Source organism: Gymnoscopelus braueri, assembly GCF_963280865.1.
Source record: "Gymnoscopelus braueri genome assembly, chromosome: 1".
NCBI classification, from domain to species: domain Eukaryota; kingdom Metazoa; phylum Chordata; class Actinopteri; order Myctophiformes; family Myctophidae; genus Gymnoscopelus; species Gymnoscopelus braueri.
Window position 1 is genome coordinate 17,418,885 of NC_137603.1, and position 25,486 is coordinate 17,444,370.

The window sequence follows — 25,486 nt, forward strand, 5'->3', positions numbered from 1 at the left end:
ACTCTTGTTTCTAGTAGCCATTAAAAAATTCAGCACACAGTGTTCCAAAATTCAGGGCACCGTGCTCTGAGCTAAGTGTCTGAACAGTCTGGAAATGGCAGATGTGGCTAAATGCAACATCCGCAATGTTATTGGTGGTTTGGACCCTATTATCAAACATATTCTGTAACAGTAGCAGAAAGCTAAATATCAGGACTACCATGAAATACATTTTAGGTGAACAACTCTGTTGATCACATTTGCTCTCCAGTTAGATCTTCATCTTCACTGTCAAGAATACATAGCAGAATGGTTGTAAAACAGTTTGCTGCGAGTAACACTAGCAAGCCTAATGGTCTGACAAGTTTGAAGTGTGACAGTTGCAGCTGGTAGAGTCTGCTATTGTTGAGCGCTCTGACACGTAAAGCAGAACACTCTTAAATCCCAGTAAATCGCCAGAGCTAATTTCTGAATGCACTTGACATACAAATACAAATTATGACTCACACATCCAGGTTGATATCTGTACGTTAACAAAGAGTGCAGCTGATGATAAAGAGCATTTCTTTTCATACTAACTGGTAGAGAAAAAAAAAATGTGATCACTGTAGTGCATTAACACCTTTACCGCCGGGCCCGTAGTTCTACGGGCCGTTAAATCCAACGGTTAAGCGCCGAGCCCGTAGTCCTACGGGCTGCGGTCTTTTCGCGCATGCGCGGTCCGGGTGCACTTTCGGATTTTTTTTGATCCACTTCCGTTTCCGGTTTGATGACAGGAAATAGAATTATTTGGGATCCGGTTTCGACGATCACGCCCGCTCCCATTCTACAGACGAAACTGAAACTCAATTCTCTTCCTGTAGTTTTTTCTCCTCGCATTTCACTGTTTAACGTAATCCGCTCTAACTCAAACATGGATGCCCCGTTTGACACGTGGTTTTCACTGGGAGATACAGGGAGATCTCGCGGATGTAAACAGACCGTTCACGGCTCAATCTTAAGGATTTTAACAAGATCTATGGCGACATGAAAAAAACAAAAAAACAACAAAAACACCTTGGCACTGGTGAGTACATTATGAGATTAACCTCTGGCGGTGGATGTGTTAAGACCTGAGGCCGATTCTACAAACGCCTTCTAAATCAGTAGTTCTCACACTTTCAAGATTTTTCAAAAATGTAAAAAAATAGCTGCTATTTTTGAATTGCCAATGCAAAAATCTAAAATGACACCGATGCTTTCCCGGTTTTAATGGGTTAAGCACTAGATTTGTGTGAGGCACACTCAAATTGAAATGCTGTATGAAAAAGTCTACCCTGCATTATTAATTGATAACGTTTAATTTGGCTTTATTTTTTTTACCGAATTTTGCTCCTTAAAATATCAATAACGTGAACCAAGAAAATGAGGGTTAGGGTGTGGTCAGGCCTTAAGTAAATTCCATGAATCACCACCTGTCTCTTCACATAATACCTTCACTGCGATGCTTTCCTCAAATAACAAGTCACCCATTCCCACTGGGGCTATATATCATAAACAGTCATATTGAACATGACCTTGGCTACGGCTCTCCTCGCCGTGGAGCAGCGATGACATCAACCTAACACATTTCAGCTGTGATATCAGCCAGCTTCCGTAGGCCACAGTCCAGAAACTGGACTAACCCTAAGAAGCATTTAACTGCTGCAGAACTAGCGAGCTAGCAAATATGTCCGGGATAGAAACAGCCTTGAACCCAAATCCCTCTCAAATCCTAGTATTCCTCCCCAAACTGTTTGCGTGTGTGTTGACTTGGAGTGGAGTCACTCATGTATTAAACAACACCAGCTGGGTTTGAGAGCTGGCTGGCCAGCTGGACTGAACGGGAGAGGGAAGGTACTCACAGACCAACAAGTCTAGTGGTGGACAGGATAATGGAATACTTCGTGGGTTCTGGTTAAAGGTTTCATGACATTCAGTTTTACAACACATTAAAAGTATTTATCTTCAAACGTGTATTAAAAGTTTTAACTGAAAAATCCACTCCAGTGATCCATGGCAGGATTTTTTCTCTCTGATTTCTAAAGCCTTTTCAACTGCAATGAAAAAAGAAATCTTTGCTTTAATCTTTAATCGACTGTGACATCAAAGTCCAGGGGCCAATCACAGATTGCTTTTCAGCCTAATTATTCAGAAAACCCCAGACCACAGAAAATCCACTGAATGTTCAAAGTTCAGTTTTTTGGGGTATAATTGAGGTCATAAAACCCCAAAAAAAACATAATATATAAAAAAAGTGAAAATGAATGTCATAGAACCTTTAAACATTTGTGAGGTTAGGTGCTTTTTTGGGTCAGTATAAAGTAGGATGTTGCACAAGAGGAAGTATACTATAGGAACTCATGTACATGGTAGTCTACTAGTCATAGTCTAAAATGAAAAACATCTGAACCCATTCATGGGCCTTTATGAGGCAAGAGTATAAAGTGACATTGGCTCCATATATGCGATCCTAAATAGAGTTAGGCGGAAGCAAACCGTAATTGACTCAGATCGCCATTGCTACATCATGTTACCGTATGCAACATGACTCAGCATAGAGCCGGAAAACAAGCTAACACAAAACAGATTAAGATCCTCAAAACAGTGGGGGGAGTAACAATGGTGATACCGTATGTTTCTTTGAGAGGCCAACTCCAAACTAATAGGCTCTATGGACAGCAGCCGTATTGTGAAGAAATTCACAGGTGTTGTCAATGATACTAATGAAGGCTCTGTTCCATTCTGGTTAAACAGAGTCAGGGTTGCTGATGTTGTGCATGTTGGCTCACTGGAAACACTCTGCTACACCAGTGGATCTAAAATTGGGGTTCAGGGACCCTCATGGTTCATTGAGGGGGTTCCAAATGGCCTCTTACGGGTGTGTAACTCTGAGAGTGTACAAATGGAACCAAATGGACCCGTAAGAGTTATGGTGGTCGTGGAAATTAAAAAGTCTGAGAACCACTGTGCCACACTAAATGGAACAGAGCCTTCATTAGTATCATTGGTAACACCTGTGAAGGAAGTGATAATATGGCTGCTGTGCATAGAGCCTATTTCGATGATGAATTCATCAAGACATTTAGCCTGTGTGTGTGTACCTTGTAAGTCAAAGAGCGAGCTGGCGTCCGTGGCTTTCTCGGAAGGCGCCTGGGTGATGGGTCGCAGGTAGGAGCGGTAGCCCTTCAAAATGGCCGCCATGAAGCGCAGGAAGGCTTCCTGGATCTCCAGCTCCAACGTGTGGAGGCTCTTACCGCAGCTCAGTTCTGAGGAGTCGCTCATGCTCAGGTCCAGGAGACCATCTGGCCTGAGTTGTCCTAAAGTAAAGGGGACCATATGTGTTATTACTAGGAATATCATCCTGTCTTTTTTTGTCAGCTCACATGCATTACCTCATTCATTACATGTGCACTCTTGTCTTTCCAGTAGGCCACAGAAGTTCTCTAATAGAAGGTCATTGGGGGTGAAACCAACTTTTCTTCTAAATGATCTGCTAGAGATTTAGCGTTTTGCACTTTTTGCACTTTGTTTTGTAAATGTGAACTATAGAACATGTTCGTATGTATTGTGGTGTTTGATCGTGCACTTACTGCAGTGAAATCAAAGAAAATGTTCTGCTGTCATGACAAATGAATTTCACTTATGGGATCAAGGTCATTCACAGTAAGAAAGTGTCTACAATTAAAAGGAAACTTATTCTGTGTGCTTTTTATGCTGCAGTGCCCAATCATTATTGCACCTCACACTGAGCTTTCTATTGCCTAATTTATACAGTACTGTTGGGTACTCTGTTGGATATCATTTTTCTTCTGTTCATCAAATCTAGCATTACTGCCACACAGAAGCCAATTGGTGGACAAGACTTTCATTTAAAGTGCACTTCGCCTACATGCCAGCTATCTTTTGAACAGAATCAGGTTTACAGGTGTAAAGAAGTTTGTGGGGGGGGGGAATCGTGTAGCATACATAGTAGCAGGTATGTACTTGAGGTTAGACATGAGATGCAGCAATAAGGACACGATAAAACACAAACAACATGCAGGGTAAAATCCTTACGGGTCCATTTGCTTACATTTGTACACTCTCAGTTAAATTAACAGTCAGGAGTTTACTTTGTAACCCACAAGAGAGCAACATATATATAGCAACCTCTCCACACTTTTTTAGCAGTCCAGTACTTACCATCAGCCAGCTGCTGGTAGAGACTATTCAGCACATGCATGAGGTTTTTGCACGCTTTCTTTGGCAGAATCTTCCATGTCACCGAGCGCTTATCATCATTGCTGGACGAAAAGAAAAAGGAAAGAAAAACACACAAGTGTGCAATGAGCACTGGGACCGGCTCAGAGGCCAAAAGCAACATGGGTGGGGGGGGGGGGGGGGGGGGGTTGGGGCCACCTCAGAGCTAGCAACACATAGCCCACTGCCTGACTGACTGGCTGCCAGGCCATGAGGCCACAAAGATGTGAACCATTACTGACCCGACCCCAACACTGCAGAAAACGGCCTTGTCGCCATTTAATTTACCTGACACTATAGAATAGGTTACGACTCCAGACAATTCTATTTGCTGGTTCAAGCTCACGGTCAACAGGGACCAGAATAAGAACCATTTCCTTCCCATCTCTAAGGCCTCCCTCACACAGTTAAAACAATCGTTTTATGGCTGCCTTATGCTTTACGTGAAGCATATTTCCAGGCCATTTCAATTCATTCCCTATGGAAGTCACATGGTTTGATAAAGCTGACTTGCTTCGCCGCTCTCTGGCTTTACCCCCCCCCCCCCCTCCCCTAAGGCAAGTCAGTTTTATCAAACCATGTGACTTCCATAGGGAATGAATTGAAACAGCCTTATGCCTCACGTAAAGGCAGAAGGCAGCCATAAAACGAGTGTATTAACTGTGTGAGGGAGTCCTAAGAAAATGCCTTGGTCTTGTGTCTAAACTTCTAAATGAGCTGTTTATGTCATCCAAAAACAATAGGGGAGAGAAAGGTAATCCACAGAGGAAATAGAGTTGAGGGAGATTGTCTTTGGGAAGCACTAGTGAGCCATAGTCGGACCTCCGTCTAAAACTGGGTTATAATTGGTCTAAAAGTGAAAAAAAATCTATTCTTAGCCTAGATGTTGATTAGCTGTTTTTTAAGCATCTATATTTAGACCGTCAGTGGCTCAGTGGGTATACTTCTACGCCACAGTGAACCGAAGAGCATTATACGATTTATACATAATATCCAGCAGAGCGGAGAGATTAACTTCTGCATAAATGGCAATGGCCAGGTTTCCCAAACGACTTTGAGCTCAGACGCAGCCTAGAAGCTGCGTGAGAGCCTCCACGCACCTGCGCAGTAGCAACCCCGCCACGATCTATCTTCATTAGTGGCAGCTGTGTGTGCTCTACGTGGCATCTAAACTGGCTTCAGGAGGCACCATCGTCGTAGGTTCTCATTACGTGTGTGCTAAAACTACATTCGCGAGACAGCATAGACGTAAAGACCTCCTGGACGAAGTCTACGTAAAGCCGACGTAAACTACGTAGGGCTGTCATACGCTACACTGCAGTTTAAACACCCTTTGCGAAAGTGAAATGGATCATAAAAATACCAGAGCCAACTGTCAGATGTCCTGAAGCAGTCCACTCCAAATACAACTTTTGAATAATATATTTATGAATGAAATTACAGTGGTGAGTTGACATCTGCAAGTTAAATAAAACACTAAAGTGTCCCCATTATGCAAGTAAATTAAATATACTTAAAATACCAAAAGGAATGCAGAATGTCCCATTTCCCAAAATTAATATGTATTAAAATCTTTTGAAAATAGCAAATCTACAAGCTTGTGAAGCGTTGTGAGCTTGTAGATCTGCTAGTTTCAAAAGATGTTTTAACCATTCATAAACATGGCGAGCGCAACAGCTGTCACTTTGTGAGAGGAACTGGGGACTTTCATCATAACGTTTAACTATAAAACTTCGAAATTAAGTAAACATGTTTAGCTCAGCATCATTTATATACCTTTAGTTAACTTGGCATATGCTTAATATTTTTATCAGACGATCGGATCATCCGTGAGAGTACAATTTGTAAACTTCGGGTTCATGCATATAGAGGACGAAGCCCTGGTTCAGAGCGTTAGTGAACTACAGCCACACATGTCCATAAAGCGTCCGTCAAGTTGCCGTACGGACGCCGGAGGTCCCATCCACTCCCATGTTAAAAAAAAAAACGGAACGGTACTTCCGGTTTTAAACTTAACATGGGAGTGGATGGGACTTCCGGCGACCGTACGGAAACTTGACGGACGCTTTACGGATGTGTGGCTGTACCCACTAACGCTCTGAATCAGGGCTAGAAGCAGCGCAGCTGCCCGCGTTGTGTGTGTGTGTGTGTGTGTGTGTGTGTGTGTGTGTGTGTGTGTGTGTGAGTGTGTGTGTGTGTGTATATACATATACATATATATATATACATATATATACATATATATATATATACATATATATACATATATATATACATATACATATACATATATATATATATATATATATATATATATATATATATATATATAAATTAAATGTGTGTGTGTGTGTGTGTGTGTGTGTGTGTGTGTGGTCGGTCGGTCTTTTCATGGATCTATTTCGCTACGATCGGTGTTACTACCGCCCCAGGGCGCTAGTAACAAACTGCTTCGTAGGACAGCACTGCAGGGCTACGCCTCTCGCAGAAGTAGGAGGAGAGTAGGATACGCCATTCTGTCTCCCAAATGTAGTTTTAGCAGACACGTAACGCCTGGACGTGGGAAGCGATTGCACGTTGGGCACAACCAGCTGCTACTAATGAGGGTAGAGCGTTGGTTTCGCCGGGTCCCAGGCTCTTACGCAAGCTGCGTAGGCTACACATGACCTGAAATCTACGTGCCTGCTATGGTACTGCGCAGATTGTGTGGACGCACGTTAGACCCGTCGTACAACCTGCGCAGGATCTCAACGCAGCATCTCTACGAATCTCGTTGGGAAACGCGGCCAATGTCATTTTGAGAATTAGCACTTCGAGCACTGAACGGTTCGCCTAATTAATTTCATTAACTGTGGATTAACTCACTGGAAGATGGTGTTGGTGTCCAGGTCCACGCAGCTGACATCTGGCGGGGGGTCGTAGAGGTCGAAATAACGCGAGTCCACGCCCACGATGAAAGGACAGGGGGCGCTGAGCACGTCTGCCAACGCCAAGGGACACAGCGGGATGTATGGACACGGCCAGTGGAAGGGGAAGATCATCTGAAGACGACGAGAGAGAGAGAGAGACAGAATGGGAACTGGGATCACAGCTCCGTTTCACATGCAGAGACCGTAGTGCACTGTTTGTTTTTTACTATTATTATGCAATCAATATTAATTAGGCAATATCTTTTCATGTTCTAAAAAACTGTGTGCTCAGCATACCCACCATTATTGACCTGTAAATCCCTATCATATAATATTTATCCAATATGTTATAATTTGTCCAACAGGCACTTATTCATCACTTATGATGAATCCTGTTACACTGGAACCTGGTACCTGTTACCTCTCCTACCTTTCCTCAACGTGCATTTGTCAATTATACTTCCTTAATATTAAAGGGACACTTATCATACTTTTGATATGCATTTCAGTTAGCTGTTGATTATCATAAATCTCTACAGTACTGAAACAACTCTTGACAGAGAAAATTCCCCTGCCTGTTTCGGCCTTTCCTCTGTGTTCCTACAATTCCTGCATTGCATTTTGCGGGCAAGCATCAACACGGCCAGGCTGAATGTCATGCTTGGCAATAAAGTAGGGCTGTCAACTTTCCTCAGAAATGATATTCGAATATTGGTCTTAAAAATTGGCAGATATTCGAATATATTCGAATATTATTATTATTATTATAAAAAATATATGTTAATAAAAAAATAAAAATAAACATTTTTGTGACAGAAACAATACAAAAAACAATGTATCGAGTGCTTGGATCCAATAAAACATATATTTTGTTTGTTTTTATAACTTGAGACATTGTTTTTTTTGTATAGTCCCTGTCAAATAAACATTAAAAAAATAATAACAAAAAAATATTTCGAATATACATATTTTCCCCATATTCGAGGAATATTCGATATTCGAATATTAATTCACCAGCCCTACAATAAAGTAATTGCGATAAATATGTTCTCGGCTTAGTGTAACAGATTCTTTATCTCGTTTCCATTTTTAGTCCGATTTGTTCATTATCCCCAATCCCCCCATGTACTCCCCTATCACTGCTGACCCCTACTGTTTGGAACTTTATCCCTGCCCCACCCAGACGCCCCCTGAACACTCTGCTTGAGTTACTTACAGACACCAGAGCCTCTGTGACACTGGTCAGCACGGCCGGCCGTAATGAATGGACCAGGATCTTGTGTTCCGTTACAGCAAACACCAGCAAGGTGATCGCATTCTCTGGACCGAGGTTCTGGAGCAATGTGGAGAACCGACCACCACTGCAACAAAGAATACACAAAAACAAAACTCACACTCAATACAATTCACATGTTGGGTTGAGTTATAGAATGTTGAGGAAGTGAAAAGGTAACCTATATTAAGACATGCATGCATATTTCACAAGTTACACAAAATATGAAATGTATTTGAAAATATATTTTGGACCCTGGAAAGACAGTTTCTCAAATTCATTTAGGATACATTTGGCAGCTTAAAATATGTGTGTCTAAAATATATTTTATGATACTTTTGCTTTATTTATATATTTTTTAAATGACAGATATACTGTATGTTTGTGTATGGGGAAATGGAGTCTTACCTCAGAGGTATAGGAGAAGACACTGGCTGGCTCAACATTAAACTGTCGTGAGGGGATAGCTGATGGGGAAAGTTCAAAAGTTGACAGGTTCAAAACCCCGGGCAAAGAAAACTGTCCACTGCAATAACACTCACAACTCTTTTGATGAGAGCGCCAATTATACAGTGTCATTATCATCATTCCAACCTGCACATTATGCAGAGAAATTACAGTGCCCCGAGGCTACAAATACTGCAGACTCTTTCTTTTCAACAGGCCACACATGGCATACAACGTGCTGCTTCAGTATAAATGTATCTAAATTATGTACAAGTTCTGTGTACGTATGAGCATAAAATAAATCCATCAAGGAACCGACATAATCTAATTTTCTATTCAGAATTAAATGCATAATTAGCCACCTAACCTTACCTGAACCAGGATGCGGGGCCTCTGTGCGGAAGGGAAGGGAACTTTGTGCATAAAATGAGAGATGTGTCTGAAAGTAAGCAGAATTAAGAGCATATATGAAGATAAAAATAACAAGCGGTGGGCGCTGTGAGCGGCAGCATCATCTATCATGGTATACAGTACCGGAAGTTAGGAGGAGAGGCAGTAAAGTGTGGATAGCATGGAACAAAGTGTGACAAAATGTCAGCAAAAGATGTCTAATGTAACTTTAATCAACCTGACACAGCTCTACAGTCTCCTCCGACGGATTAAGCATTTTGATCCGGGGGGGAAAAAAAGAAATCCTCCAGATTTGTAGAGTAAGTAGCTTGTCACTTTTTATCATCTAGTGTTTCCATGACGTCACTGAGGTGCCAATCCGAATCACAGCCTATACGTGTACGTTACAGTACATGCAATCTTTTCTCTCTCCGCCATCTCTTTCCTGACATCCTTTCCTTAGGCCTGTCACAATTATTACATAATCGTCTAATCGCAATTATTTTACATAATCGCAATTATTTTTGCATAATCATCATAATCGTCATAATCAATTCCATGTTAAAAAATGTCATATATATTTTTTTTGAATGTCAAAAATTGTGGAAATATGTAAAAGCTCAAAACGCGTCGCGATGCGACGCGTTTTGAGCTTATAGATCGGCTATTTCCACTATTAATGTTTATTTTTAAATATAAAGTAATTAAATAGGTGTTATTTGTCATATCTGCCCTGTGCAACTTTTGTTTCCGAAAGCTAAAAAGCCAAACAGAAATGTAATTTTTATTCATAACGTTCCATTAATTTTCAACGACAGAAACACAATTAAATCGTTAATCGTAATTATTCGAGTGATAATTAATCGTCGACTTAAATTTGTAATCGTGACAGCCCTACCTTTTCCTATGCCTTCTCAAAGTAGCCTTTGAATTAAAAAACAATCAAAATAAAAGACGGGAGGAGATGCTCACTTCTCGATGGGCAGGGCGTGAGGGCCGGAGATGGAGTAGCGATAGAGGAATGTGAGGAACTTGCGAAAGGCGTCAAAGAAGGGCCAGTGAGAGAGCAGGCAGATGCACTTAATGGTGTGGACGGTGCGCGGCGTGGTGTCGGATGCTGCGGTGGCGGCGGCGCTGCTGCTGCTGCCGGTGGCGGTGGCAGCCGAAGAAGCTGTGGTTGTCGTGGCGTTGTTGTGCAAAGCCTGCTGCTTCTGGGGGGGGGGCTCTGGTGGAGCCAGCAGGCCCAGCTGAGAGCTCTGCTTGTCAGTGAGGCACTCCTTAGGGTAGGGCTCGTAGAACTGAATGGCGGCGCCGTACACCTGCAACAAAAAGACATGTGGTGGCACACACACGGAAAAACTGAACACTCAGCCAGTTTGGACTCAAAGACAGAGAAAAAGCCAACTGGGACAACATGATGGAATGGAACAGACAAGACTCTGATTCACTGAAATAAGCCATTAACCCATTAAGACCTGAGGCGATTCTTAAAAAGAAATCTAAATCCTAACAAATTTTGGAAAAAAATCAAAAAAAAAAAATTTCACGATTTTTCAAAAATAGCAGATCTACAAGTTCATAGCGCGGCACTCGGTGCCGCGCTATGAGCTTGTATATCTGCTATTTTTGAATAGCCAAAGACATCTAAAGTGACACAGATGCGTTCCAGGTATCAATGGGTTAAGACCTGGAGACGCATCTGTGTCCCTTTTTTGATTTGAGCTAAAAAAGCATTATTTTACACTTTGGCTATTCAAAAATAGCAGATATACAAGCTCGTAGCGCGGCACTCGAGCTTGTAGATCTGCTATTTTTGAGAAATCGTGAAATTTTGTGCAAATCTTTTAATATATATTGTTTTAAAGCAAACATTTTTAGAAGTCTTTGCTTTTGGGGGTCCCTGGAACAACATATTTTGAGATGGGGGTCCGCGGCCAAATACATATCATTTTGGGGGTCCTTGAGATGAAAAAGTTTGAGCACCGCTGATATAGAAACATACGTTTTTTTCAGGAAACTGTTGGGATTTAGAAGACATTTGTAGAATCGGCTTCAGTGGGATAAGCCATGCGTGAAGAAGTTGTTCAATGAGCAGTTTTGAGCACAGAATGAGAACGATAAAACATTTCTGTTTGTTTCTGTCTGTTTGACCTTGATCTTGGTCTTCAATGCCGCACACAGACAGTGCCAGCCAGCTATGGGCAAACAAACTAGCTACAGTAGCTGCCAGTAAAGCAGTAGGACAGCCAGATCTCCTTTTCTTCCTGGAAAAACACGTGGACTATTCAATAACAAAGTGTTTCCCAACTCGGGGGGCGCGGCAAAGATCCGGGGTGGGAGACTGGGGGGTGGTTGGGGGTTAGAGGCCTTGTTTTGTTTTGAGGTAGTAGGATCTTTTAAATATGTTGCAGAAACCATAACACATTTCATCATGTGCGTTATCAGTAGAGGGCCACGGGGCCCCCATCTGACCTTGACCAGGAACAGACAAACAGAGCTCACCTAACTGCTCACAGCAGCAAACTGCCCCCCCCCCCTGCTTAATACAGCACACACACGCATTCAGCTCATCTCATGGATTCTCATGCGCGCGAACACACAAACACACACACACACACACACACACACACTTAACACTCAAACTGAAGAAGGGATTCTTCTCACACGCAAGCGTCAGCAGGTGTGACGTCAGCTGGTCTCTTTGATTTGGCTTGTGAAAACCCACACATTCACACTGACTGCTGTCTAAACAGCAGGGGGGCTTTGGATAATGTTTGCTTTTCATTCACAAAAACATTTACACCACATCATCAGCACAGACATGTATCAACACGGTCTTATCTCGATGGCCCACTTTTCAAGCCCCGATCTACAGGAACGAGAGGTGGGAGGATCGGAACTATTCCAAAGTTAAAACAATAGTATTGTGTTGTTTAAAATGAATATAATGTATATTGTATGTGTGTGTGTGTGTGTGTGTGTGTGTGTGTGTGTGTGTGTGTGTGTGTGTGTGTGTGTGTGTGTGTGTGTGTGTGTGTGTGTGTGTGTGTGTGTGTGTGTGTGTGTGTGTGTGTGTGTGTGTGTGTGTGTGTGTGTGTGTGCGCGTGCGTGTGTGCGTGTGTGTGTGTGTGTGTGTGTGTGTGTGTGTACATGAATATGTATGCCTGAGTCTGACCCAGTTTCCATCCTGGCATCCTACATTGTTGTGGTTTCTGTTCCATTCTAGCCGTCTGTTGTCAGCTGTTGAGCCGGCAGTTACTGTCTGTCTGCTCACATAGACTGTTAGTGTTTGTCAAGTGACTGTTATGAGAGAGAGAGAGAGAGAGAGAGAGAGAGAGAGAGAGAGAGAGAGAGAGATAGAGATAGAGCAGTGGTGTGTTCTACCGTGTTACGCTATATACGTAGTGTGACCTGCAGAAAGGTTTCGTAGCCAAGCGCAGCCATCCAAAAACCGTCCCAGAAAGCGTATCTGATACGCAGGAGGAAGGGCTGGGGGCAGCAAGAACGTAGACTTCAGTTCAATATCCTTTTTCATGTGATAATAATGTCTCCAACACCATCATAAAGTACGCGGACGACACGACAGTGATAGGCCGAATCGTCAACAACGACGAGTCTGACTACAGAGAGGAGATCAAATCACTGGCACACTGGTGCCGCGAGAACAACCTCTCTCTTAACGTCGACAAGACCAAAGAACTGATCGTGGACTTCAGGAGGCCGCGGAGAGACCATGCGCCCATCCTCATTGACGGTGCTGCAGTGGAAAGGGTCAGCGAGTTCAAGTTCCTCGGAGTACACATCGAGGAGGACCTCAAATGGGAGACGCACTCCACACACGTGAGGAAAAAGGCTCAGCAGCGACTGTACTGGCTCCGCCGCCTGAAGAAGCTCGGAGTAGGACGTCGCATCCTCAGGCTGTACTACAACAGTTCTGTTGAAGGCATCCTAACAGGCTGTGTCACGGCCTGGTACGGGAACTGCACTGCCCGAGAAAAGATCAGCCTACAACGAGTAGTGCGATCGGCAGAGCGGATAATGGGAATCCAGCTCCCAGCGCTCCAGGAACTGTACAAAAAGCGGTGCGTGGTCAAAGCCAAGCGCATCATCAAGGACAAGCACCACCCAAGTCACAGACTGTTCAACCCCCTACAACGACCGCGACCGGGCAAGGGGCTCTACCGCAGTATCAAGAGTTCCACCACCAGGTTTTGGTGTAGTTTCAATCCAGCTGCTGTCAGAATGCTGAATGGGGCATAAGCCCGGATGAGTTCAGCAGCCTGACAGCAGGCGGCGCAGACTTTTTCTGGCTCTTCCTGAACACACCTGTGGATTATACCAGGGACAATGACTTGGACTTTAGCCCCCCCCTCGGACACACCTGTGGACTACACCAGGTACAAATGACTTTTTGTTGCACTCCCTCATGGAGCTACTTGCGGATTATACTAGGGTCAGTCCACTCTAGGTGGACACGCACTGACCTTTTGCACCTTAATCCCTTGTATAACGCACTGACTTTTTTTGGGTCTTTTTTTTTTTTTTTTTTTTTTTAAAAGCACCTTAACGTCCATTGTCTATCATGCACAGTATAAGTATAACATGCACAGTATACAATACATTGCTGCTATGCTCAGGCACCTTAGTTTAGTTTTTTTAGTTTTTTTTTATTATCTCAGGTAATTTGTAAATATGTAGATAACTTGTCTGGCCTTCTGTTGCTCTCTTGTTTTGATCTCCTTCCCACCTGCCCCCCACCCTCTTCTTCTCCCCCCCCCCTCTTCTTTCTATGGAAACTAACGTTGCGATGGGAACGATGTACAAAAAAGAATTTCACCCACTTTTTTACCTTGTAAACCTGTGATGTGACAATAAAACTGATTCTATGATTCTAATGTGGCGTCTGAGGTGAAGGTTTATATGTGTGACTATCGTCTTGAGGTGATAATGACCGCTGGCCGTTGGATTTTTGAAGTAATTGATAGAGTGGTTATTTCATTCGGTGACCACTCACGCGTGTACGTGCGCATGTGCCGTGCGTGTGGGAGGGAATAATTATAGTATGTAGTATGCCCTCCGAAAAAACCTAGGACACACCACTGAGATAGAGATACAGACAGACAGACAGACAGACAGACAGACAGACAGACAGACAGACAGACAGACAGACAGATACTGGCAGAGTAACGGCCATAGAGTTATATAATATACAATAACTCCAAACTTTATGGAAATGAGTCGTTGCACAGGCAGTACCCAGTGCAGCACATTTTCACCATGTTGTCATTGCTGGCGTCTTTTTTAATTGATGACAGAAGAAGCCAACCTGATTTCAACTGGTTTGTGCTTAAACTTATGCTGCTGGCTGTTTTATAAGTTGTGTAGTAAACTGTATTGTCTACGGGCTACATCCCAGTGCTAGTGGGAAGCTTCAATATCAGAGACTTCAGCATACTGGCAACCTTTTTAAAGCAAATTAAGCCAATTTACATTATCATTTTCACAATATCCATGTTTGCTTATTATTTGGCCTCAATTAGATTTTCTGACAACACAGCTCGTAAATGCAATTTTGTAACCACTTTTAGATAATGTCGTTAAATGTTTATGGTTTTTTAAAGATTTATTTTTGGGCTTTTTATGCCTTTATTATTGATAGGACAGTAGGCTTGGGACTCGAACCCGCGACGCGCTGTCAGGCTACATTGTGGCCTAGGTGCCCCGACTGCTACGCCAGCGGTCCGGGCCGTTAAATCTTTTTTAATTAAGTAGCTTCAATGTAGTTAGCTTAGCTTAATTACTTCTCTCTCATCGGTCTCAGCTGAGCTATTTTCAGTGTAGAGTAATGGTTTAATTAACTACATGTTCAGAGTAGCTTCCCCAACACTGCAGGGTAGCCTACATTTATGCTGCTATGACACAATCAGGAGTATATTCCACTGGGGTATGCTTTGAACCTCTTCTCTCAATTTTCCACAGAGGTTTCTTACAATGAAAAGATGCTCTCCACTTGCAACATCACTGGATTGGACAGGGATATTGGCTGGTAGGATGTATTCACATAGAAATGGTTATGTCAGGATGCCACATTAGCCATTGTACTGGAACCGTGCAGTGAGTGTAAAATGCATGGACTAATGGCAAATGGACTGTGGGATTATTAACTTAAATTAACAGTAAGGATTTTACTGTGTAAATAACCATATAGGCAGTATTCAAGAGAGCTACCTTTGTACTTTTACTTTGGTATTTTTCAACTAACCCATTAAGACGTGGAACGCATTTTTTTATTTGAGCTAAAAAGCATTATTTTACACTTTGGCTATTCAAAAATAGCAGATATACAAGCTCATAGCGCGGCACTCGTAGATCTGCTATTTTTGAAAAATCTAGAACATTTGTGAAAATTAATATATTTATATTATTTTAAAGCGAACATTTTTAACTAAAATCTTTGCTTCTGGGAGGTCCCTGGAACAAAATATTTTGAGATGGGGGTCGGCGGCCAAATACATGTCATTTTGGGGGTCCTTGACATGAAAAGGTTTGAGAACCAGTGATATAGAAACATACGTTTTTCAGAAAACTGTTAGGATTTAGAAGACATAAGTAAGAATCGGCCTCAGGTCTTAATGGCGCTAAAGTAATTGTATTTCTACAGAGAGACAGGAAGGGAGAGAGAGATAAACAAACAAACAGTAACACGTGGTGTCCCTTCGTCTCACCTTCTCCCCGGAGGCTCCGGTCAGGACGAATGTGGAGAAGACAGGGAGAGAGTATTTGGTCTGGGCGGGCCAGCCCTCGATGGTGGCCCCCATGGGCAGACAGAACAGAGGGACAGACTCTGGCAGAGGGAAGGACTCGTAGTCCTCCTCTGGATATCTGCTGAACAAACCTAGAGAGAGAGAGAGAGAGAGAGAGAGAGAGAGAGCAAAAACCAAGAGAGGATTATTTACCACTCTACAACTCCATTCGCTGAAGTTCACAGAGTGCAGAACACTCCCCTGTGATTACTGTGTTTATTTAAAATGGAGCGAGACCAATTCAATGTGTTGACTCTGTAATTATTAGCAGTTGCGGGGAGCTAATTGAATAACAGTTGATATAAAACATAATCACCTCGGTATAATGATTTTACTTTATATGTTTTGCATTCCTCAGCCTTTAGTAACAGGGAAAATAAAAACCCTATCGAAAATATGTATTTATATCTGTGGCTCTGGACAACCGGATCTCCATATATGCCTATATGTGGGCGTATCGTGTTTGTCTATATGGTTATGTCTGAGTCACAGTGATGTGCCTATTACACAACTCATTTGCAGCTGGAGGAAAGTGATTAAAATGTGATTCATTGTGATTAATCACAGTAATTACTTCAATTAATTCGTCATTTTTTATAGTTTGACAGTCCTAAAATAGAGACAAACATCCAAAATGTCCTGTTTCAAGTATTGCAACTGTTCCCCTTTCTTGACTGAGTCATTCAAAACATGACCAAGAAGTAGATAGGGATTGTTACATTCAAAGTTTATTCAAGACGTGGCGGAAACCCTGTAAAATATCGGACAGACAGTCAGCCGGCACAAACTGGATGCCGGAAGAAGATGGGGGCTTTTATATAATAAAACATTTGTATTGTGACACTAGGATCTAAGCATATCAGGGAAAATGACTGTATCTGCCTACAGTATTTGGACTGAAAACCTCAACAGATTGAAATCGAAATAAGCCGATGACTTATAGAGACAACACCGGCCTGTGAAGTGCAACAACCCACACCTCAACAGGTTTAAACAGGCCTGGAGATGCCAGCACACGACAAGCAGTCTCCTCATGTGACCTCCTTCTACAGAGAATCCCACACTGGCACGTTTTTGTTGTTTGATGTTGTTTATAGCCCTGCTATTGGTGTGGCTTGAAAGATTCCATACCGGTCAGTATGTCAGTTCATCTGTGCACCACTTTGCTTTGTTCCCAGACGAGATATCTCAAAAATGACCAGACAGATGCATTGCAATGGATTCATTTGAATTCGTTTTTTCTTATTACGCCCTTTTCTCCCCAATTGAGTCATCATTATGCCAATTAATTCCTCCCCACACATTTCTGTGTGTTGTCACTGCTGTTGTATCCTACGGGCTCACCTGCCAGTGAGGAGCCCCCACCGGGAGGACGTAGAGCGTCCCTCCTACTTCTCCCACCCAACCCAGCACTTATTTCCTTCCACTTGACATTTGAAATTGAATACATAATATATGGGGAAACGTAACAAATGTAAGTATGGGCAGTAAATATGTTACGTATTTACGCGACCTAACTTAAACTGAGCCGTTAGCCTCTTTGGCAGCCTTCCAATTCAGACCAACAGCAGCCACAGTACTTTACAACGATTTGTTGAGGATTTGGAAACACTGGTCAATACCTGCCTGTGATAATGGGGAACTAGGAGACAGGACAGCTTGTACTGGCCTATTTATTAAAGTACTGTATGTACACATCCCTCACATGATGTGGCTGTGGCTGTGGCTGTGGCTGTGGCTGTGGCTGTGGCTGTGGCTGTGGCTCAGGAGGTAGAGTGGCCATTTGGGAAGATTCACAGTTCAATCCCCAGCTCTTTCTGGAATTTCGATCGTCACTGTAGCAAGACACCCACTCTGGGAACCCATCGTCAAATAAAAAGGAAAAACAGCGCCCCCTGTCACGGTCCGCTCCTCGGGCCGTGGACTTTGACTCTATTATTTAGACCTTGAATGCCCTTATATGGTCATGGACACTTTAGGCCGGTTAGGCCGACTTTATTATTTAGACCTTGAATGCCCTTATAGGGTCGTGGACACTTTAGGCCGGTCAGGCCTAAAGTGCATACTGCATGTTCTGTATTCTGCATATTGTATGTTCTGCTTACTGCATGTTTTATTTGTATTGTTGTTACTCGGTTGCCTTTTGCCCTGATGTTCTGTACCCTTATTTTGTAGCATTGTTTCCTGTCTGCCTTGTTATCGCTTCCTGTCTTGTCTCACCAGTTTGTATTTGTAATTGTTCTCCACCTGTGTCCTGTTGTGCCCCAGCCAATCCCTGTACTGATTTGTCTTGTGTTCACCTGTGTCCAGTTAACCCTGTGTCTATATATATTCCCCGGTTTGTTCAGTTCCTTGTCAGGTCGTCATTTAATGTTAGCGTGTTATGTACTGTGCTTTGGCTACAAGCCATTCGGTATTTTGAGTACTTGTTTTGCCTTCCCCATTTTATGGGTTGCCTCTGTTTGGTTAATAAACCTCAAAACCTTTGAACCTTTATCTTTGCTGTCTGTCGTACTGCTTTTGGGTCCTCTGAACTCGCACCCTGAACTCGCACCCTGACACCCCCAGCGTTTTTGCATTTGACTCTGGGGGGAGTGATTAACTAGACCTATGCTGACTGGAAACCGGGGTTTGGACATGCCCTCAGCCCTCCACTTCCGGTGGTGCGCCTGTGTTTTCATTCCCACTAACAATATTTCTCCACGGAGCACTAACACCATTTCTCCCAAAGAACATGGATCGTTTTGGTTATAAGCCCACTTGTTTCTATGATGAAAGAGCAAGTTAAAATGTTACTAACTTTCCATGGTTTTGTCGGCTCCGAGGACGCTATTGTTAAATGAGTTTGGGTTTGTTTCCAGTGGGAAGTGAGTGCACAGATGTAAATCCCGCCCACTACATTTGATTGGGTAAAGCAAGGTCTGCTTCCTGATCTGAAGGTACGCCCACTTGTAAGCTAATGCTCACACGTTCTGAACGGGGCTCCCGACAGATTCAGTAGCGCAGCTCTGAATCTGTTCTTGAGAGATTACAAGACACCAAACCCCCTAAAAGCTTCAGATGAGGATGATATCGTGCATGGCTGCCTGTGAATGCACACGTATCTGTAAAGTGCTTTGGATACAGGTGCTATAGAAAAATCTATGAAAAATGTGTTTATTTATGGCTCCATTTTTACACTTGTTTTACCATGTACTGTAAAACTGTACACCCTCAGGACATGTTCACGATTCATGCTGCACATATTTTACACTGACAACCTGTACATAATCTTCTACATACCATACAGTAATATTTATAGTGCACTGTAGCGGCAGATGCACACACCTTCCATTGCCAAATCTTTCCTGCCCTTCTGTTGCTTCATCCATATCCTCTCCCGGGCTGCTGACATTACCCCCATAGTTGTATTTAATGTAATCTTATGTACGCTGTGTTATTGTCAAAATGCTACTGATTATTATTTGGTTCATGTTATTTTATTGCCAGCCCAGCATTAGTATTTTGGATCTTTGTGCTGTTCAGAGGGAGAACATTCAGACTCACCTGCTTTGTAGGCTATCGTGTTGGTCTTGGCCACAGACTTCTTATAACACAGGTACACAGAGGATCCCCACTGAAAAAGACCCATGAAATGGTGTTAGAAAAGCCAAGTATTTATATTTTAAAGGATATACACCATGCAATTAAAAAATATATTTAATATTTAATATCATATATGTTTATGTCCCTCGAACATTTTTCAAAAGGTTTGAGCCTAAATCAAGCCTCAGATATAGTCATTCCAACTAACTTCTCTTTGGCTTAGCACTTTCACCTGCAATACCACATTGTCCTGATTTGGCACGTGGCGCTATTGAGCCAGTTTGTATGCATGTGATCTCCTGGTTCTGTGTGGAAAAAGTAAAACAAAAAAGAAAAGAAAAAAACTTTTTTTGTATTTTGTTTTTATGTTGGAACTGAAAAACGGGAGGGATTGTATCGCTTGTGACGTCACGTGTCAGTCGGCCTGTTTTTAGACCAATTTACAGAAAACCCCAGATATGCTGTGAAAGCCTGAGTGCTCCAACTGGGTTATTTTTGGGGATAGAAGAGAGGTAGGGGAGACCAAAAACACACAAAAAAAGAAGGAAAAGTTACAATTCATGGTGTAGCCCTTTTAAAGGTTTGGAAAACCCTACGGCACCATGATTATAGAAGCTATTGTTTAATAACTGTTCAGTGAGATGTTATCATGAGGTTCCACAATCTACTATAATGACACAGAAGCTTAATGACTGTTGAGTGTTCAGTGTGATGTTATCATAGGGCCCCACACACTGCTCTATAGTATGACACAGAAGTGGTAAGAAGCCCTTTGCCTAGAGGCTAAATTTATCTTTACAATAAATCATTCTGAAGCGTGCTCAGCAGAGCACACACACACCTCCACCAAGGTGTCAGTTTGTCTATTAGGTGTTGCAGCGCTTCTGACACCCATGTACCCTTTTGGCCAATTATAACTTCAAGATGCATTAGCCGACACGTGGAGCACTGGCACTCGTGGCAACAAAACTGAGGGTGACAAGTTAACCCTTTAAGACCGGGAACGCATCCGTGTCATTTTAGATTTCTTTGGCTATAAAAAAAAAATAGCAGATATACAAGCTTGTAGATCTGCAACTTTTTGGGGGGAGAAATCTTGAAAATGTGTGCAAATCTTTTGAATATATACTGTATGTAACATTTGTAACTCAAATCTTTGCTTCTGGGGGATTCTACAAATGTCTTCTAAATCATTTTTTTTAAGAAAAAAAAAACGTATATAGTGGTGCTCAAACTTCTTCATGTCAAGGACCCCCAAAATGATATGTATTTGGCCGCCGACCCCCATCTGAAATATTTTGTTCCAGGGACCCCCAGAAGCACAGATTTGAGTTACAAATGTTTAAAATATATATATATATTCAAAGATTTGCAAAAATGTTCACGATTTTTGTGTTCGATTTTTATATCTGCTATTTTTGAATAGCCAAAGACATCTTAAAATGACACACAGATGCGTTCCCTTCCAGGTCTTAATGGGTTAATCACTTCACAATGTTTTTGTGAATCAGCATGAGAGGTTCATCCTTGACCAACCTTTCAACCAAACTGCTTTGCAAATCCCTTCATACTGTAACTGCTCAAGATATCAGACAGACAGACAGACAGACAGACAGACAGACAGACAGACAGACAGACACACAGAAAGACTGAGAACCTCTTCTGCAGAAGTGATGAAATACAGTCTCAATGCTGGGTTATAATGATAATATTCAAAACCTGTACAATGCGTAACAGACAAAAAAATCTGCCAAGCTCTCTAAACAAGAATGTTCGTGTACGTGTACGTGTACGTGTACGTGTACGTGTACGTGTACGTGTACGTGTACGTGTACGTGTACGTGTGTGCAGTGGTGGAAAAAGTACTCAGGTATTTTACTTAAGTAAAAGTAGCAATACCACAGTATAGAAATACTCTGTTACAAGTAAAAGGCCTGTGTTCAAAATGTTACTTGAGTAAAAGTACAAGAGTATTGGCATCAAAATGTACTTAAAGTACCAAAAGTAAAAGTACTAAATGTTTGAAATAGCCGATCTACAAGCTCACAACGTGTCGCATCGCGACGCGTTGAGCTTGTAGATCGGCTATTTTCAAATAGCGTGTGTATAGGCCATTTTTGCTGTGTGCACCATATGCAAGTCTCTGATGGTCTCTCTCTCTCTCTCTCTCTCTTCCGCCCAGCTCCATTTCCTGGCTCACTCCCTCTAGGCTTACAGGACTTTTTATACACGCGTGCAGCCAGCACACAGACACATGCATGCACACACACACACACACTCAGAGGTTTCCTCAACGGACCGGCCTGCTCAACCCAATGATAAAAACAGACCTGGCTGACACAGCAAGGACACTGCAGAGAGAGAGAGAGATGAGAGAGAGAGAGAGAGAGAGAGAGAGAGAGAGAGAGAGAGAGAGAGAGAGAGAGAGAGAGAGAGAGAGAGAGAGAGAGAGAGAGAGAGAGAGAGAGAGAGAGAGAGAGAGAGAGAGAGAGAGAGAGAGAGAGAGAGAGAGAGAGAGAGAGAGAGAGAGAGAGAGAGAGTTCTGGTGACTCACTCCTGCCCCAAATTAAATACAATAAAGAAAATATATAAAATAAATGAAAAAGGTAATCGAAAAAACACGGCCCCCACGCGTATTAGGAGGGCAGGGTGAGTCACCAGAACCAAGGACGGGTGTTTTTGATGAATCTAACATGTTAAAAATGGAGTTTGAAGTTATAATGGGTTTGTATAGGAAGGGGGCGTGTCTGATAAAATGAACATCAAATATATAAATACTGAATCAAGCAACTTAAAAACGGTCTGGGGGGCTTAGAGATAAAGTAGACGATAAAATGACCCAAGTTTTTTTTTAAGAAAATATCCCTTTAAGAGGAAACCAGATACAGGGAGAGAGAAAGGGGAAAAGTTAAGTGACTTGTTTTCTCTCATTGAAAGGACAGATTTATTAGCTTTTGATGCCACAAAACACACACTTGGTAAAAAATATACTTTTTGGGGCAGCTTTCCTTCCTACCCAGGAGCTGCAATCTGTCCCTTGCTACTTAAAAAACAACTCAGCTGGAGAGTATAGTGCAGAAAGTGCAAGAGCTCTAGCAGTATCATTACACATTGTACTCTTCCCCCTTTCCGCTCTCTCAACCTTGCAGCCACCACTAATATAGGTGTGCTGCTATATGGTATGTGACTGGTTTGACTTCACCGGAAAGTCACTGTCACCCCAGCCCAGTACCACTGCATCATTTACATTTCTTTAGGGAAACGTCTGAGGGAAAATATGACGATACAATTAAAAAACGTTAGCGTCACACTTTTTAACCCATTCAATCCGGGAACGAATCTCTGTCATTTTAGATGTCTTTGGCTATTCAAAAATAGCAGATCTACAAGCTCATAGCTTCTGCTATTTTTGAAAAATCGTGAAAATGTGTGCAAATCTTTTGAATATATATTCATCTTTAAATGTTTTAACTCAAATCTTTGCTTCTGGGGGATTTTACAAATGTCTTCTAAATACTAACAGTTTTTGGAAAAAACCTATGTTGCTATAATATCAGTGGTTCTCAAACTTTTTTCATGTCAAGGAACCCCAAAATGCCATGTATTTGGCTGCGGACACCCATCTCAAAATATTTTGTTCCAGGGACCCCCCAGATTCAAAGATTTGGGTTAAAAATGTATATATATATATTCAAAGATATGCACACATCTTCACGATTCTTTTCCAAAAATAGCAGATCTACAAGCTCGTAGGCAAGCTCACATAGTGGGAAATAAAAATTGCCAAATTAATTTTAAAAAGTCAATAAACTTTAAAGAGTCAAGTAGTATTTTGTTGACATGGAGGTAGTTGAGAAACAAAAGAGAGTATAGTATCACCATTATCATTTGGACTTAAATGACCATGCTGGTCTAAACACATCATTGTCTACTCACAGCTTCAACCATACATTATACATAAACAGATCATTTTACCATTATATGCAACGTCGCAGCTGTTGTTTGTTTGTTCACATTTTGATCAATGACATTACAATGCTACCAGAAATACCCTAATAGTTGCATCAATGTCAGCTTAACAAAACTACAGTATGCAGTATAAGCCACAGACAGTTTAATTCAGCTTCTGAATTAATCTCTTTTCCAGGGACTATGACAAAAACAAATGTCATAATTTTGTTGAATTTCAAGCAGGTTTCAAGTCAAATGTTTCATACCATCCTGAGATGAATAAGAAACACTGGCTTCCTCACGGAACAAAAAAAACATGATATGCTTTGGAAAATGGTCAGCACTAATGATAAAGTGAGTCATAGACAATAAGCTAAACATGCTAGTCCTTTAAGCCTAATTATGAGACGCACACCATAAACACACACACACACACACACACACACACACACACACACACACACACACACACACACACACACACACACACACACACACACACACACACACACACACACACACACACAGAGAGAGAACTTCTCAGCTTTCCTGCTCTCTGTCTCAACAAAGGAAATAATACCAGTGCCTGTCGATGGTATATAGCAGTTAAGACATTCGCTTCGGGAACCACACCCAAATGGCCCGGGATCAAATCCATAGTTCTTCCTCTCAGCTCTCCTCCAGTCTGTCTCAATAAAGTCAAAATCTGTCTCAATAAAAAGTAAAAATATATATGGGGCAGGAGAGGGCAACCCAGAGGCCATCAACCTCCATGTACTGTATCAACCAAACCTCAGAATAAAGAGACACTTCAGTGCTAAGGATCTGCAGTCAAAGCTACTGATAAAGCATGTGCAGAAGCATGTGCGGAAAACTGCACAATGCAAGGCATGTTAAGGTTGGTACAGTATGTCCTTTTTTCATTGCAACTTCAAAACCAACCAAAATCCCAACTCATCAAATAAAGAAATTCATAATTGTGTAATCATCACTGATAACCAAATAGTCATTATTAGAATTGGGGTATAGATAGTAGAGGAGTAAATGTTTTTACATTCGTCCAATTCATTTTTACGGTATAGGAGGCAAGCTGCCTATAAGAGGGTCGGTTCGGTTAGTGTGTCTGTGTGTTCGTCCGAGGCTATGATCAGCACCAGATTTCTTGTGCACACACCCAGTAGGCCAAAGAAGTACCTCCACGCATTTTCCACATACGTGTGTTTTATATTTTTGGAAATATTTAACTTGAATTCATATGAAGTCTGAGATCTACATGGGAGCCATGTTGTAGTTAGACCCTGTGTTGTTAGTATGAAACAGGGTTTTATGGATAATGACCTATTTGTGCAAATCTAAAATTGCACACAGGGACAGAGGGCAGTGTTGATTTTAGCAGCAAATTTTGATTTAGTTTTAGTCATATTTTAGTCATCTGAAATGTTTAACTCGTTGTCTACTTTTAGTCGACTAATTATCCTAAGATTATAGTCGACTAAATCTACAGTTGATTTAGTCGACAAAAAATTATTTTGGTGGTGCCTTGATGGCGTCGTAATGCCTGATTTTACGCTGAAAATAGCCGATCTACAAGCTCACAACGCGTCGCAGCCCACAACGCGTCGCAGTGAGCTTGTAGATCGGCTATTTTCAGAGCGCAACACCCGAGCGCAACCAAACATAAAATGACTTGTCTTTCAGTTCTACTGGATCTCTTCTCCACTAGTCCCTCCCTAACATTTTAGTCCAGTTTTTATTTGTTGACGAAATTGTCAGTAGATTTAGTCTTAGTTTTAGTCATCATAACTTAGATTTTATTTCGTTTTTATTTAGTTTTCGTCAGCGAAAAAAAGAATTGTCATAGTTTTAGTCGACGAAATCAACACTGGACA

At 42.0% G+C, this 25,486-nt stretch overlaps 1 protein-coding gene across 7 annotated transcripts in view; it reads right to left on the reverse strand.

The window, feature by feature from the left end:
* The window catches only part of LOC308091305 (C-myc promoter-binding protein-like), a 296,959-nt gene that overhangs the window by 253,943 nt on the left and 17,530 nt on the right, over nucleotides 1-25,486 (reverse strand). For all 7 annotated transcript variants that reach the window (XR_013933693.1, XR_013933694.1, XM_080436802.1 and 4 more), the window contains exons 4-12: nucleotides 19,608-19,677; nucleotides 15,984-16,153; nucleotides 10,231-10,577; nucleotides 9,241-9,307; nucleotides 8,830-8,888; nucleotides 8,365-8,509; nucleotides 7,105-7,280; nucleotides 4,183-4,283; nucleotides 3,102-3,317 (exon numbers count right to left, since the gene is read on the reverse strand). Coding sequence is in view for 5 of the 7 variants with exons in the window: in XM_080436802.1 (XP_080292928.1) it covers nucleotides 3,102-3,317; nucleotides 4,183-4,283; nucleotides 7,105-7,280; nucleotides 8,365-8,509; nucleotides 8,830-8,888; nucleotides 9,241-9,307; nucleotides 10,231-10,577; nucleotides 15,984-16,153; nucleotides 19,608-19,677 (1,351 nt within the window). In the remaining 2 variants the exon portion in view is untranslated. The remainder of the gene's footprint in view (nucleotides 1-3,101; nucleotides 3,318-4,182; nucleotides 4,284-7,104; nucleotides 7,281-8,364; nucleotides 8,510-8,829; nucleotides 8,889-9,240; nucleotides 9,308-10,230; nucleotides 10,578-15,983; nucleotides 16,154-19,607; nucleotides 19,678-25,486) is intronic.